The sequence below is a fragment of the Phocoena sinus genome, chromosome 6 (genome assembly GCF_008692025.1).
Source record: "Phocoena sinus isolate mPhoSin1 chromosome 6, mPhoSin1.pri, whole genome shotgun sequence".
Classification (NCBI taxonomy): Eukaryota; Metazoa; Chordata; class Mammalia; order Artiodactyla; family Phocoenidae; genus Phocoena; species Phocoena sinus.
The window spans coordinates 17,809,418-17,825,487 of record NC_045768.1 but is presented as its reverse complement, the minus strand read 5'-3'; the positions used below and the strand labels follow the sequence as shown (position 1 = coordinate 17,825,487).

At 44.9% G+C, this 16,070-nt stretch overlaps 1 protein-coding gene across 2 annotated transcripts in view; it reads right to left on the bottom strand.

Moving 5' to 3' along the window:
- The window catches only part of ASTN2 (astrotactin 2), a 915,753-nt gene that overhangs the window by 49,281 nt on the left and 850,402 nt on the right, over positions 1 to 16,070 (bottom strand). For both annotated transcript variants that reach the window (XM_032635679.1, XM_032635678.1), the window contains one exon: positions 4,891 to 5,032. In XM_032635679.1, coding sequence (XP_032491570.1) covers positions 4,891 to 5,032 — 142 coding nt within the window. The remainder of the gene's footprint in view (positions 1 to 4,890; positions 5,033 to 16,070) is intronic.

The following is a 16,070-nucleotide window of genomic DNA, read 5'->3' as shown; positions in this document are numbered from 1 at the left end:
TGAGCTTAGGACGAGAGAATCAGCCTTGACTCTCACTCCTCCAATTGGTCTCAACTCTGCGGTGTTGTGTAAAATTACATGGATAGAGGGGCTGCAGAAGCAATTTGCCTTCCTAGGTGGGGTGCAGAGAGGGAGTGGGGATAAAGAGGGGCCTGATTCAGAGAGAGAGAAGGAGGAACCAAAACTCAAATAAGAAACAGGACAGAGAAACAGAAATTAAGAGATTAACAGATAGAAAGGCAAAAAAGGAATGATTGGAGAATGGCAGACAGACAAAGACAGTGAGCTATGCAGAGAGTACTCACACGAGAGAGGGAATAAAAGGAAACGGGAGGGCTTCCCTGGTGGCGCAGTGGTTGAGAGTCCGCCTGCCGATGCAGGGGACACGGGTTCGTGCCCCGGTCTGGGAAGATCCCACATGCCGCGGAGCGGCTGGGCCCGTGAGCCATGGCCGCTGAGCCTGCGCGTCCAGAGCCTGTGCTCCGCAACAGGAGAGGCCACAACAGTGAGAGGCCCACGTACCACAAAAAAAAAAAAAAAAAAAGGAAAGGGGAGACGGACAGAGATGCAGAGAGGTATGGTAGGGTAAAACAAAGGTGAAGTTGTAAGAGCAAGAGCCCCGGAGGAGAAGAGAGAGAATGAGAAAAAAGTCCCATGGCAGAAGTATGCATTCCCAGAACTCTCAAGCTGGGGTGGATCTAACGCATCTTCATTTTGAAGATCCTGAACTTGTGAAACAAGGAGAGGATGTGAACATTCTGCCCAAGGTCCCAGAGGCAGAAGTGGCAGTAGTGGGATGTGAACCCAGACTTCCTGCCTGAGAGACAGCGCCTCCATGCCTGTGTCACCTGAATCCTTCCATCACACCTTCTGGCAGCATGGATGGAAGGTTTGGTGCCCAGCTGTGCTTAATTAAAACTCAGGGGTCTGGACCATGCTCTCTTTTCATCCTATTTCTCCCCAAATGATCCTGGGTACTCATTCTTTCCAGGGCTAGTGGGACCCCAACCTGCCTCATAGAGAATAGCTCTTCTGGGATTGTCCTTGGAAAAAAGAGACACTGAAAACCATCAACTGAGTCAAGGAGAATGAAACAGGAAGAAGCAAAAGTAACCAACATTTCCTGTAGACTTCCCGTATGCCATGCAATCTGAAAAACCCTGTTCGTGGAGTTTCTTACTTAATGCTCTTCCCTATAACTCTACGAGAATGGAAAGATTATCAGCCCCCCTTTCCCAGTGGGAGAAACTATTGCATAGAGCAGTGAAAAAATGACCTGTCCCAGGGCAGGTCGTGAGTACTCAGCAGAATCAGGATTTGCACCCAGCTCCGCTTGTCTCCAAAGCCTGCGCTCTTTCCACTGCCACACATGGCCTTTTTGGCCCAAGAAGAAGAAAACTAATTTTGGTAAGAAACAAGCAAGCAGAAAATGAAAACCCCCAAGAACTGACACTGGAACTATTTTAAAACTTGAGACTGAATCGGTCAGACTTCAGGGAAGGAGAGCCGCCAGTGGGATAAGAGACGGGTCCAAACAACACCCTGGCTCCTTGTCAGAGCGCCCAGATCCCAGGGCCATTAATAAAATCAATTTCAAAAATAAAATAAAGAAGTGTTCAGAGTTAGGGATGACAGGCTCATGACAAGCACATTTCCAAGACAGGAGAAGAAAGGATGTTCCTGCTTCACGAGGTGGGAAGGCGGTGTGTGTGTGTGTGTGTGTGTGTGTGTGTGTGTGTGGGTGTGTGTGTGTAAAAGAAGAGGCGAGGGAAAGCACTCATCACTTCTATCTAAAGGATGGCAGCTGATTTGTCAGCTCTAAGTGTTAATTGCTTTCGGGGTTCCATAAAACATTTCACTGCTTTCTACGTAATGGGCCTGTAGGCTTCCAGCCTGGCTAACGCCAAGTCACCACAATGTCACCCAGAGACAGGGTTACTACTTGTGTCTCAGCAGATAGGAATCACCTGCCAGGGCTCGGTCCCTCTCTGCTAGATGCTATCTCTCCCAGCAGCTGGAGAATGGAGGTGGAGGGAGTTGAAATTAATTATTACTACAGCAAGGGCAACAAGAGCAACGATGGTAACAGCTAACACTTCTCACTCTCCTGCTGGGGGCTTGTGACAAAGTGAAGAACTTCTGTGCATTACGAGCTCATCAAACCTCTTGGGGTCCCAGTGAGCCAGACACCGTATTACCTACATCTTCACAAAGGAGGAAGCGGAGTCTGGAAGGTTGAGAAGCTCACTCAGTGCCAAGCTGATAAAGCACAGGGTGGAGATCTGAACCCAGCTCTGTATGCCTCCAGTGCAGTCTATGCCCTCAGTGAGGGACAGAAGATCCAGAAACCAGCCATAGGCAGTCTTGCAAAAATGCTGTTTTCTGTACACGATCATAGTCTTTAGGGTTGGAGCGGATCATATAGCTCATAATCTAGTCACATACTCGTGTTTCATAGATGCAGTGACCCTAAAGCCCAAGGGGTTGGTGTCAGAGCTTACTGACTGAGAGGCTATAGACTCTTGCTCCCAAGATCTAAATACCAAATCATTACTGAAGGCCTGAGGTAAATGCTATCGCCTCTGTGAAGTTTGCCCACATGTCCCACTGGAAGACACCTGATAGCATGTTGTACTTTTGGGATTTCATCCCTACAGCTCTCACCGTCCCCAACTGAGTTTGCCCTTCTGAATGAAATAAAACCTGGGCCCTAACATCTATGAGATAGATAGTCAGTGGCAAAGCCAGAGTCAGAAGCCCTGATTTCCATCTTACGGTGATATTCCTGAGTTTGGTACGTGAACGCATTGGGTGTTACCAATGAGCCTCAATATGTCACATGTTCAAAAGAGCCCCGTGGTCTTCAGAAAAGCCATGGTCTTCCAGAGGAAGTGGGGATAGGATGTGTTTTGGAGGGGAGGGAGATTTACAGATGGTAAAGGGGCTAACATTTACTGAGCACATACTTAGATACTACGCTAGGTTTCTCCTGGTTTAATTCTCATGCAACTCTGCAACCTGGGTTTTATTATTTCTCTTTTATGGAGGCTCATAGAGGTAAAGCGACTTATCTAAGGCTACACAACTAAATATGTCATAACCAGATTTGAATCCACAGTCTGTGGTCTTCCATACTACCATTAAGTTATAAGTTAGTTACCTGAGGATAGAAACTTTGTCTTAGGCACATTTATACTTGCATTCTAGCACAGTACCAAGACATAGGAAAATTCAGACAATGTCTGCTGAATAAGTAAATGAGTTACAAATGAGTAAATAAAAATGTGAATGAATGAAAGAATTGAGGAATAAATAAGTGAATGAATGATGGAGTATAAGAGTGAATAAATAGATGAATGGGATGGATGGATGGATGGATGGATGGATGGATGGAGAGATGGATAAATGGCTGGATAGATGGATGGATAAGTGAATGAATCAATGAATAAAAGAAAAAAAATGAATAAGTTGAATAATTAATTGGTCAACAATGCCTACCTTATACCCTGAGAAAACCATAATTCAAAAACAGTCATGTACCACAATGTTCATTGCAGCTCTATTTACAATAGCCAGGAGATGGAAGCAACCTAAGTGTCCATCAACAGATGAATGGATAAAGAAGATGTAGCACATATATACAATGGCATATTACTCAGCCATAAAAAGAAACAAAATTGAGTTATTTGTAGTGAGGTGGATGGACCTAGAGTCTGTCATACAGAGTGAAGTAAGTCAGAAAGAGAAAAACAAATACCGTATGCTAACACATATATATGGAATCGAAAAAAAAAAGTGGTTCTGAAGGACCCAGGGGCAGGACAGGAATAAAGACGCAGACATAGAGATGGACTTGAGGACACGGGGAGGGGGAAGGGTAAGCTGGGACAAAGTGTGAGAGTGGCATGGACATATACACACTACCAAATGTAAAATCGATAGCTAGTGGGAAGCAGCCTCGTAGGACAGGGAGATCAGCTCGGTGCTTTGTGTCCACCTAGGGGTGGGATAGGGAGGGTGGGACGGAGGGAGACACAAGAGGGAGGATATATGGGGATATATGTACATGTATAGCTGATTCACTTTGTTATACAGCAGAAACTAACACACCATTGTAAAGCAATTATACTTCAGCGAAGATGTTAAAAAGAAAAAAAAACAATGCCCACCCTGTCAACAACTGCAGCTTTCTAGATTAGTAAGGGAGGCGGCCTATGGTTTCATAATTAGAGAATGAAGAGAGCTGGTTGCTAGAACTGTATGTTATAGCTTATGATGGTTGCATCCGAATGTGGCAACACTCACTGAGGTGGGAAACAGAGAAAAAATGACTCCGTTTTCCCTCTGAGATGAACAGATGAGTCTCAGAATGACTTCCTTCGCACCTCCAGAAATTTGGATGCGATGACTCTAATCTACTCTGTGAAAGCGTGATGATGACACTATTACTAAGGGACTGGATGAATCTACTAATAAAAAAAATTATATGTGTATATACTACATATATGTAGACACTTCTGATATGCTAATCCAACATTTTTCAGAGGAAATATCACGGAACTGAGAAAAGAACACCAGGCAGGGACTCCTGTCACAGCCTTCCTTGCTAACTTGCCACTTTCCCTCTTTGGGCTGCAGATTCATCAGTAGGAGGGACAGTTTTAAGTTACTGGCCTCCCTGGACCCTTTATCACTAACCTTGTATGATTCTGTGACTCACTGTGGCCATACTTCTCCAATGGACACTTCTAAGTCTTAGCATATTAAGGTGCACACACAGACGGGCCTATAAAACATTAGGCTGGTCTGGACAGATGACTCGTGCCTTGCCTCCCAGACTTAAAATTGTCCTGTCTGCTTCACGCTCCCCACACACAAAGTATGTCTTACTTGTAGAGACCGTCGGGCTCCAGACACTTGAAGATGACGGAGTAGATACTGACTTCAGGGACCTCTCCATGGCTTCGACCAGCTGCTACACAAGATGTACCCAGGCCAGAGAGTAAGTCATCGGCAAAACTCAGGAATTCTCCTGGAGGGAGACAAAGAAAGATGAGCTCCCCAGCTCAGGCCTTGGTGAGCAGACATTCCTGCTATTGTCCAAACCCATCAAATGTCTGGATACCATTATTAAGAGGATTAATGGACAGAACAAGCACAGGATATGAAAATGACACAGATCAGTGTCTACTCCTGATGACTCGTTTTTAAATTTATGCCTGAATTTTCTCAACTGTGAGGTGGAGATACTAATACCTACCTTGATAAGATTGTAGCAAAGCTCAAATGAGGTAAATTACTGTGTAATAAAAATGCATGAAAATCCAACAGGAGGACAGGGCTTTCTGTCTAGAATAACTATTCTGGCCTTGTCACTGCCACTAACTTCCTCTTAACTCCTTAAGCAAGCCTCCTTGGAATTGCTGGTTCCTTCCTTGTACGATGAAGGAGTTGGACTAAGGATATAAAATAGGTCTCATGTCATACGGTCACTCTTACGCACTGGCACTGGATTCATGGAGTGTCATGTTGAGATGGACAGAGACTGGTCCAGCTAAGGGGGAAAGAGTTCCATGACTGATTAGTGATGAAGGTCATGAGACAGGAAGGGACAATAGAAGAGAAAGTGCCCCGAACCCCATGATTTCTAAAAGTCAGTCTAGCCATTGTATTTTAGGAGGCTGCTGAAGTTTACTAGAAATAGGGCTCATAAAGAAGACGAGATGAAGACTAGAAAGAATAACTGAACATCTGGGATCTTGGGATCTAGTCTTAGCTTTGTGAAGAATTTGCTGTATAGCTTTGGAGAACTAAATTCCCATCTCTGTACTCTAGTTTTCTCCTCTGTAGAGTGAAGGTGCTAGAGTCACTGTTAGGATTTCCGAAAAAATAAAATAACATAGATGTGCACAAAGATTAAGTTATGAGGATAAACACTGTGGTACTATTTAAACTAGCAAGAATTTTAAAACAACTAAATGTTCAATGATATCAAAACAGTAATATCAATTATAGTTCAATGATGCAATGGAATATTTTATAGCCATTAAAATAATATTGTGGAAAAATATGAAGTTATTTGAAAGGATATTCATGGCATAGTAAGTTTAAAAAGATAGGTTACACTATTACAGAATAATTTTTGGTGGACATTTTATACATTTATCTATCTAGAAAAAGAAGGGATAAAATACAGTAAATGAATAGCAGTGGCTTTGTCTGGAAAGTTAGATAATGGGTATTTTTTTCTCCCTTATTTTTGCTTATCTCTCGTTTTAAAATTATCTACAAGGAACATGTATTGCTTTTGTAACAAGAAAAAGAAAATCAATAAAAATTACTTAAAAATAAAGTAAATGAGCCAGACTAAATGGCCTCTAAGTTCCCTTCCAGTTCTAAAACAGGATGATTTTAGAGGCACGTGAGGTATTGCATACCACACGATATGAAATGATATCAGGCCGCCCAACTGTTGACTTCTTGTTCTTCTTCATGCCTGATATGGAGGGCCTTGTAGTCTCTCCTCGCTTAGATTCTCGGTAATAAACAAGAGGAGGACAGCTGTTAACTATCTTCTCTCTACTTGGGATTAAGGACAATCCAACGTGATGCTACCATCATGAAACCATAATGCTGGCCGAGGGTCTGAGAAGACACGGTGGGGACAGAATTTACAGATCACTTTCTTTTGGTCTCGTAAAGAAGAATTTCATCCTTCACTCACAAGTGAACCATGTGACACGTGTCTGACTGAACTGTCTAGATGGCCCTGGGATTCAGACGGACAAGAGCTCTAAGACGTATTTGTCCCTATGGTCCAACAAAGCAGATCTGATGAGGAGTGTTTTTTGTTTTCTGCTTTTTACAAAGACAGTTCATAGATTCGATATGTAGATGCCAGAACAAGTGTCTGAATCAGGCTAATGTCAGTGACATACAAGTTCAGCTGCTATTGCCAGGCAGACTTGGGACTGAATTTGAGTTCTACCATTTATCACAGGTCCCTTAACTTCTCAAGTCTCAGTTTTCCTTTCTGTAGCAAGGGGTCAATGACTCTTTTATGGGTCTGGAATCTAGAAAGAAAGGCTGAGTCCAGGAAGAAAGTCTGTCTAGAATCAGAGGTTTTGCTATTAAAAAATGAAGAGGTAAATTTAACGCTTCTTTTATCTCAAATTTTGGCATCCCTATTTCTTCTATAGGTCTCTTATGTCAAGCTTCTTCCATAGTAAAATCATAAACCAACAATGTCTTCCAATAGGTGTCAAAGCAGAATAATGTATGGGGTGAAAAATAAAGGAGAAAAAAACATGGAACTATTCACTGGATGGAGTGAGGGCTTTGTTTCTCTTGGTTTTTCACGATTCCATGTCTGGCTGCTTGCATTTGTTTTCTTTGAGCTTGGATACATGTCTGTCTGCTTCTCAGTTTGTTTCCAGATAGCCATTGAAAGAGTTGGCCTTTCGTGAGGGAATTCAGTATGCCTGTGGCCTGTATTAATTAACTGTCTTCAAGCCGAAAGATGGTTGACATTCATTTTCAAATGGACAGTTTTCCAGATATTTCCATGGATTTCAGAATAATTTAGACCATGGATAAAAGCCCCATAGATACATCTGGTCAGTAAGACCGGCACACAGTTCTAAGGTTTACAGGTTTAGTTCAAGTGAAGAAACTGGATAATGTGGAGTATATAAATAGTCCTATAAGCACATTATAAGGATACTTAGTGTCCAATTCTGTTTGGGGCTATATATACATAATAACCTTCAAATGAAAAGAGTTAATATGAAGGAAACTGATATCTTAGTGCCAACTTTTGTTTTTCCCATTTAATCCTCACAACATTCAATCTTACTGAGTTAAATGTTAGTATCTCTGTTATAAAGCTGAAGTTAAGCTCACAAATTTAGGAAGAGACAGAGCTGAGATTTGAACCCATATCATCCTAATTCCAAAGCCATACCTTTTCTTTTATGTTATGCTGCCTCCTAGAGAATGTTTAAAAACAAAAAAACACGACAGTGTTAGGAAGGGAACTTTCGCAATTCTTTTCAGTTTGAGATTGAATTCATGCCACTCTCTTAGCTCTACGGGCTTGGGAAATGAAACAATAAAAGGCCTTCTACAGCTTGTAATCTGACAACAGGAAGGGTTGTTAAATACAGACCCATAAAGTGAATTGTAAGATTGCTTGTTTTGGCACTCTATTCCAGAAGGTTTAAATGCAAGCTAGAAGGGGACAGGTGAATGCAGCGACCCTCACTGTCCTTCCTTTCCCAGTGGAGGGGCAACTAAGAAAGGCCTGGGGGCGTCTCCATGTACAAAGGTGAACCAGTGCGATTCAACACATGTATTGTGGTTCCACAGTATACCATGTTCCACGTCTGGAAGCATTATAATTGAATGAACAGTAATAAAGTGTAGTGGTTAAGAGGTTGGGCCCTGCATTTACACTGCATAGAATTAAATCCTGGTACATCCCCACTTACAGCTTGCTTTGAACAGGTTCCTTGACACTCTACATCTATTTTACCATATGTTAAGTGGGTATAATCATGCTGTCTAATGTATATTGTTTACAAATAATAACCATTTGTAATTATTAGTACAATGTCTGGTATACAGTAAGAGCTCAAAAAACATTCCAGCTATCACTACTGTTCTTGTTATTATTGTGTCATCATAACAGAGGAGATATAAGGACCCTTAGAGGTTATTTTTATCCAAATGGCTCCTTTTCCAGGTGATGAAACCAAAGCCCAGATAAAGAAAGTGGCATGTCTGTGGCCATACACAATGTGGGAGGTAGACTTGGAACAAAACTTGGTCTCTTAACTCCTATGGCCTGTGAGATAATTCATATCAGCCAGCGCATTGAGATAAAATCACTGAGAACTGAAGAGCTTCCAAAGCTGCCCCAGGAGGCTGTGCTCCTCAATTTGTGACCAACTTTATTCAACACGAATGTGAGCTTTATTTACTGGGCATTTACTATGTGCCGGGCACTGTGTGTACATGGTACACAGCTCCACCCTCCAAGTCATCTTCTTAAACTTGAAATCTCTGAGAAATATAGAATGCCCAGGAGAGACAGAAGATGTTCAACAGGTCTCACACATGTAATAAATTCTAACAGTGGCTTGAGAATTAGAATATTTAGAACTCTGGGGATAAGAAGAAATGGCAGATATGGTGGGTGCTGAAGTCTGTCTCCTCTATACCTATACTAACCTTCAACCAGATCAACTCCAGTTTGATCTACTTTATATACTAATGATCCATGTTTTATTTAGGTTGAAAATAAAAACCGTTTTAAAAACCTCGGCTTAAAGGTTTTATTGCTTGGGCTTCCCTGGTGGCGCAGTGGTTCAGAGTCCGCCTGCCGATGCAGGGGACACGGGTTCGTGCTCCGGTCCAGGAGGATCCCACATGCCGCGGAGCGGCTGGGCCCGTGAGCCATGGCCGCTGAGCCTGCGCGTCCAGAGCCTGCGCTCCGCAACGGGAAAGGTCATGGTAGTGAGAGGACTGCGTACCGCAAAAAAAAAAAAAAAAAGTTTAATTGCTTAAAATATTTGAATCCTAAAACTCTGCCACATTCCCTGATAGAAATATAGAGGCTCAGGAATGTTACACCCTCATTCAAGGCTTCGAAGCTACTCCCAGGCAGAGGCCAGAACCCAAATCCAGCTCGTCTGCCTCTGAGCGCCATGTGCCTTCCACTAGGACACTCTGCCCCGGCCACTTTTGTCCCCTCCTCTCTAGGAAGTCGTTATGGCCACATGGCAGAACCCTCCTGGACCCAGGCTGCTACTGCCGCCTTGCCCATGCCTGTCCAAGACTCTAACATTCTTTTTCTGTTTTTCTTTCCTTGAAAATAGATAGGGAGTTGGGAGTCGCTGTACAGGAATGCGCCTGTTCCCCATTATGGCTCTTCTGGGGCTGTAACCCGAGTGGGCTTGGGCCAGACCCTCACACACATTTCTTTATCCACTCAGACTCCAGCCTTGCTCTCATTACCATCCACAGAAAAGGTCAATCACAATTCTGCTGAAGCTACAGAACCAACCCAACAAAGCACAGAGCGATTTTTCTACAGGCCCCACCCCCTGCCTCAATTCTCTCTCTCCCCTCCTTGTTTTCCCTCTCCTTCTCCTCTCTCTCCTTTTCCTCTCTCTCTCTCTCTCTCTCTCTCTCTCCCCCCCCCCCCCGTCTCTCTCCCTCTCCCTCTCTCTCCCTCCCTCTCTCTCTCTCTCTCTCTCTCTCTCTCTCTCTCTCTCTCTCTCTCTCTCTCTCTCTCTCCCTCCCTCTCTCTCCTGATTGAGGTCACAGTCAAAGCTGGCCACAAGAGCAAATTGAAAACAGGTTGGGAGAAAAGCAGCAAAGAAATTCCAAAATGGAAGGGACTAGAGCTGTGAGTTATTTAGCCCAGGTGGGGAGAAAGGTCCCTGCTTTGGACTCCACACTCTTTTCAAGAAACGCCAAGGGGATTTAGAGCCACTCTGGGCCTGGCCTCTCTCTAACCTACAGATGCTCTTTGCTACAGTGCCCAGGGAGAGGCAGGGCTCTGCATTTCCCCACCTTTCCTTTACTTGGACAAATGAAGAAATTCATTCTGAGACCTTGTCAGTGACAAAATGCATCTTTGAGGGCCTCACACCATTCAGCTGCAGTTGGTTCACTTCTTCCAAAACAATGTTATTTTACATCGGAAGAACCAGTGCGTGATGATTCTCACATTCATTGAGAGAGGCAGTATGAGATACGAAAAAGAGTGTGTTTGGGGGGGGCAGGTGACACCTGGTTTTGAAGCCAGGCTCCACCACTTATGAACTATAGTACATAGGGATGGATGATTAAACTCTGAGAGACCACTTCTTCATCTGGAAAGTAGATGATCAGAGAACCGGGCAAGGAGTAAGTAATATATGTGGTATACCTGCTACACGAATGGTTCACCAATGTTTGTGCTCCCTCATCCCCGTCATGTCTCATCAGTTTGCCTGATGGCAAAATTTTTAGTGGTCAAATTCGGCTGCTTTTACAAACATTACATAATACCTAACTCCCTAAAACCTTCCCTAGTTTTTGCAAACTGAAGTAATTTCAAAAAGAAGGAAGGAAGAAAGGTAGGCAGTCAAGGAGAGAGGGGAAGAAAATGTTTATTTAGCTCTTATTATATGGCATCAGCAGTGCTAGACATTTTTACTTAATTATCTTGATTAAACATTCAAAACGAGCCTGTCTTGATTAATATTCAATACAACCTAATGAATTAGGTTAATTGTACGTTTACAAATGAGGGATCAGGTTCAAAGAAGGTTAAATGCCTTGCCTAACAAGATCCACCAAGGAAGAATGGTAGAGAAAAGGCAAGAACCAGGACATTTGTCATCCAAAGCCTGTGGTTTTCCTACTACACATTTGCCTACAGACTGAAAGATGCTTTTGGTGAGACTTGTATTTTGGTTACCTCTGTATCACCAGTACCCAGCATAGGGCTGGCCATGCAGGTATTTGTGGAATTCTGTGAAACCAAACTTCAGAGGTTGAAGCCTGGATCCACTCTCATCTCCCCAACACTAGCACTTGTCATTAGAACTTTCTTTTGGGAAATCAGGCTGCCTCCTGCATGATCTCTTTCAGGAGTGCATAGGACTCCCATGGTACAGGAGAGAAGGGACTGCCAAAGACGTAAGGGATCCAAAAAAGGCCACGGCAGTCTAGCAAATATCTACTGAGAGCCCCTATATACCTCTGTTGTGCTAAGGGACTTCCGGCATATCCTCATATAAGCCCTCATACAACCTACATCTGTAGGTTTGACCTGCTCTAAAATCTGTCTCCTTCCACTTACAGCATGCCGGTTTTCCACCGGGGAGTCAGCTCTCCCCCAGTTTCAGTCTATATGATTTAGGTGGAGCTATGGCCTCCTCCCTTCTTCAGAGATGGGCATGTGATCAATGGCATGATATCCCATATCAGAGACCAGCAAGAGATAAACAAGTGACCCAAGCCTGATCAATCAGACTAACATCTGGGACACAGACCAAGTCCTGATGACATCACTTGAAGCCTTGGATCAGCTGTGTCTGAAGCTAGATATACCTTTGGATATTTCAAATACATGACTCAGTATTTTCCCTTTTCTGACAAAGCTAGTTTGTTTTCCATTACTTGCAACCAGGAGTCCTACCAGATACAAATCCTATGAGGTAGATTTTATGATTGCCATTTTATAAATGAAAAACAAACAAACAAAAAGGTCACAGGTCTTAAGCAAGTTGCCGAAGGTCACGCTCCATCTAAATAACGAGGCTGGACCTCAAATCCAGAGCTGTCAGATGCCAACACCGGAGCCTTTCCCATCATAAAACACTGCCTAGGGCAGAGGATAAAAGGATTCTATTATTCAACAAATCACCGAGTTATCTCCAGTGTCCTGCTTCCTCTGGCCCTGTCCTCTGACCTCACTGCCTGTGCCCCCTCCCTCCCTCCCTCCCTCCAGCCAGGCTGGTACCCCTCCTCCTCTAACATGCAGACCATGCTCCTAACACAGGGACTTTGCACCTGTGGTCTCCATGCCTGGACAGTTCCTCCCCGTGGCTTTGCATGATTCACTCCCTCTCCTTAGCCAGATCACTGCTTAAATGTCACTTCCTCAGAAAGGCCTTCTCCAGCTACTCAACCTAATCCAATCCCTCTCTATTCCCTATTTCACTTCATAAAACATATCGTTCTCTCTTATACTGATGAATTACTGGACTGCCTGTATCCCCCCCGTAAGCCCCCTGATGAAGAGACTTTCTTCACTTAGCAAGCTGCCTATACACAGCGTGTTCTCCATAAACACTCGTCTAGGGAATGAGTGTATTTACTGTGTACTGTACAAAGAGCTGATGGCTGTGAACGCAACATAAAGAAGAATGTCTTAGTTTGCATTCCCTGGAGAGCAGAACCTAAGAGAAGGGCTTGGGTGCAGATGGTTTATTTAGAAGGTGACTCCAAGAAGCAGGCATGGGGAAATGGGAAGAATGAGGCAGGGAAGAGGAACAGTCAACACAGAGGTGCATCACGAAGTTTGCCGCTGTGAGTCACGGGGGCTCGCTCCTACTGCGACCTTCTGAGGAGTGAACGGGATGTCTCCCAGGGCTGTTTGGCTGAAAGCTGGGGGGCTGGAGCACATATCCGCCGATGATTCCTGATGGCCACCGGTGGAGAGGCTCCCCGGGAGGGTGAATTTCCCCACACGTTTTTTAATGTGGCTTGCCCCCAAGGCCTAGGGAGCTCAGTCTCATACAAGGCCATGGGACACAAAGTACAAGTGTGCATTTGAGGTCACTGGCAGGACAAAGGGAGCCTGGGTGTGCAGCACAGTTGCAGCTGAGATAACCCTGGGCCAAGAGGCTACGTCACTGCCCCAGTGGCATCTGCTACAAAGACCCAATCTCTCTGCCTTTGAGGAACTGATAGAAAGATCCACCGAGGAGCCTTCCTCACTGAGGTCTAGGATAGACCTGATAGCTCCACTGCTGAAACAGTTCCCAGTTACCGAACACCCACTCCACGCCAGGAGAGGACGAGGCACTGCAGGCACAGTCCTGAGCCACACAGGCAAAGCCCCCTCCCTGTGATGCTCACAGCTAAACAAGGCAGAATTGCAATGGCTGCTTTTGTGAGCAACCCTCCAGAGTCTCGCAACTTATTAATACAGAATTTAATAATATTAACCTCAGCACTAATATGCAGTTCGCTAATAGAGCCTGCCCTTTTCTACAGTTGGATTCATTAGGGCCGCAAAAGCCCTCGTCATCCCCACCATCTTGAGGACAAATGATGCTAATACATTTGGCTAGACTGGGTGTTGCTAACACGTGTGAGGAGAGCCGGTCTGGGGACCGGATTGCAGAAGAGGAGGGGCGTGGAAGGAGAGCCAGGACCCTCATTCCCCACGCCATCACTCTTTGAGGGCCACAGTGTGTGTTTACTGCCATCAGAGCACTCATCCACGAAGGGCTTTCTTTTCTTTCCTTCCTTTTTTAAATCATATCCCTAAACGTTACATTGTCGTGAAGCGGAAAGAACCAACTGTACACGATGTGCTTCTCATCAGACTCTTGGTTCCTCTAACACGTCCTACTTTCTGCAGGCCCCAGTCTTCATTCAGCGTCTCCCTCTCTGGGCAAAAAGGCAGAAAACTTGTGTGCTGACGGTGGGCCCTAATAGCCCCTCTGACCACAGTTGTGATGAAACAGCATATAACCTGGCAGAGCTGGGTTATTATTCACACTTTGTCAAGAGGAGAAGAGAGGTTCAGAGAGTTGGGGCACACTGCCCAGCCACACAGCTAGTACACAGCGAGTCTGGGACTTGAACCTAGGCTGATCCAGTGCCAGAGCCTGTGGTTTTTCCACCACAACACGCATTTCCTAATTGTGCTATCTCTGTGGGCCTCGGTCTCCTCATCTCTAAAAGGAGGACGTCAGCATCTACTCTGCAAGGGGCTCATGAGGAATGAATTCAATTAAGTCCATCAAAAATATATATATGTGCCTTATAATCGGCAAAGAGTGATGCATCTGTAAAAGACTGTTGTTAGGGGAAATCCACAGAGTGCAGGTAAGATGATAAAAATGTCAGGTGGGTGCTTCTGGAGTTAGAAGGACGGAGAAGAGACCATCCTTTGCGGGGTGGTGAGGTACGTCGGTGTTCAGCCCCAAGGACACACCAGGGAAAACAAAGTGTGATGACGAAGGACCTTTACGAGCCCAAAAACATAACCACCGGTGACACAGAGCAAAGAAGAAAGGGGTCGGCGGCATGAGGACACTATAGCGCAGGGAAATCTAGGGCTAGCTTCGTGGGATTGGAGCTTCCAAACTCTTCTCAGCTCTGGAGAACTGGCTTCTCTTCCTTTATTTCAGCTGAAGTTCCACATCCTCAGAGCTTTCTGTACCACGCTGTCTGAAGGGAACCCACGCTGCCCATTCTCAGTTATGCCTCACCACAGAACTGGTGATTTTCTTCTGTGCACTAGTGACAAACTAGTTACTACACTTGTTTGTTTTCCTCTTCGTTTTCATTTGACTACTAAAATGTTAGCTCCATGAGTTCAGGAGCCTTGTCCATCTTGTTCACTGTCTCCTCAGTGGCTGGCAGAGTATGGGGGACATAGCAGCCATTCATTAAAGATCCACTGACCGAATCAGGGGCAGGTGAGGCTGGAGAAGTAAGTAACTAATGACTCAGCTAGGCTCCGTAAATGTGTTGAGACAACTTAAGTTTTCGCTCATACCCAATATCTTTCTGAAACCTTGCCTTGGTCACTCCTCCACCCAGCAAGAGTCAGACTCCTACTCTGGGCTCCCACGGTGGCCTTGCTTCCCACCATTGTGGCCCTTAACCCACTGTCCTGCGATCACCTACTCAGTGTCTCCCTCCCCTGTGGACTGGGAGGACCTGTGGAAAGGGACCTGACTTATTCACCATCTGAGCCCTGTGATGGGCATATGCAAAATAAGCAAGTTGATGAGCAAGCAGGATGAGGGCCCATGAGGGGAGCAGCGGGCTAGGGCTTCCTTGTGCAACAGCCTTTGAATTGTGTCTGAAAGAGCAATCCCATGAGGCCAGCAGATCTCGTGTGAAAAGGCCCTGAATCCAGAGGAAGAGGACACGGGCTGCACCCCTGCCTCTCTGTGAGACTCTGTACAAATCAGTTCATCTCTCTCTACCAATGCAAATGGCCACGATAGAAACAAAGGGCAGCAAGCACCCTCCCATCCCTTACCTGATCTGATCTCGCAGCTAACCCCAACGTTGTGACCCTTTTATTTTCCTCTATACGTGCCTATCACTTTGCTCCCTCAGTCTTAGCTTCCCTGAGCTCTTTGTCTAGTTGTCAGCCCCCGACACACACCTCAGGAAATTTCCCTCATTAATATTATTCCTCTTGATCTCTGCCCAGCCCTGGCATTTCTATGCAGCCAAGCCCTCTGCTGCATCACCTCGGCATCCACACTGGCTGTCCATGATCCCTCTGATTCTTGTCTCTGCAACGAGAAACGGCTTTCTCT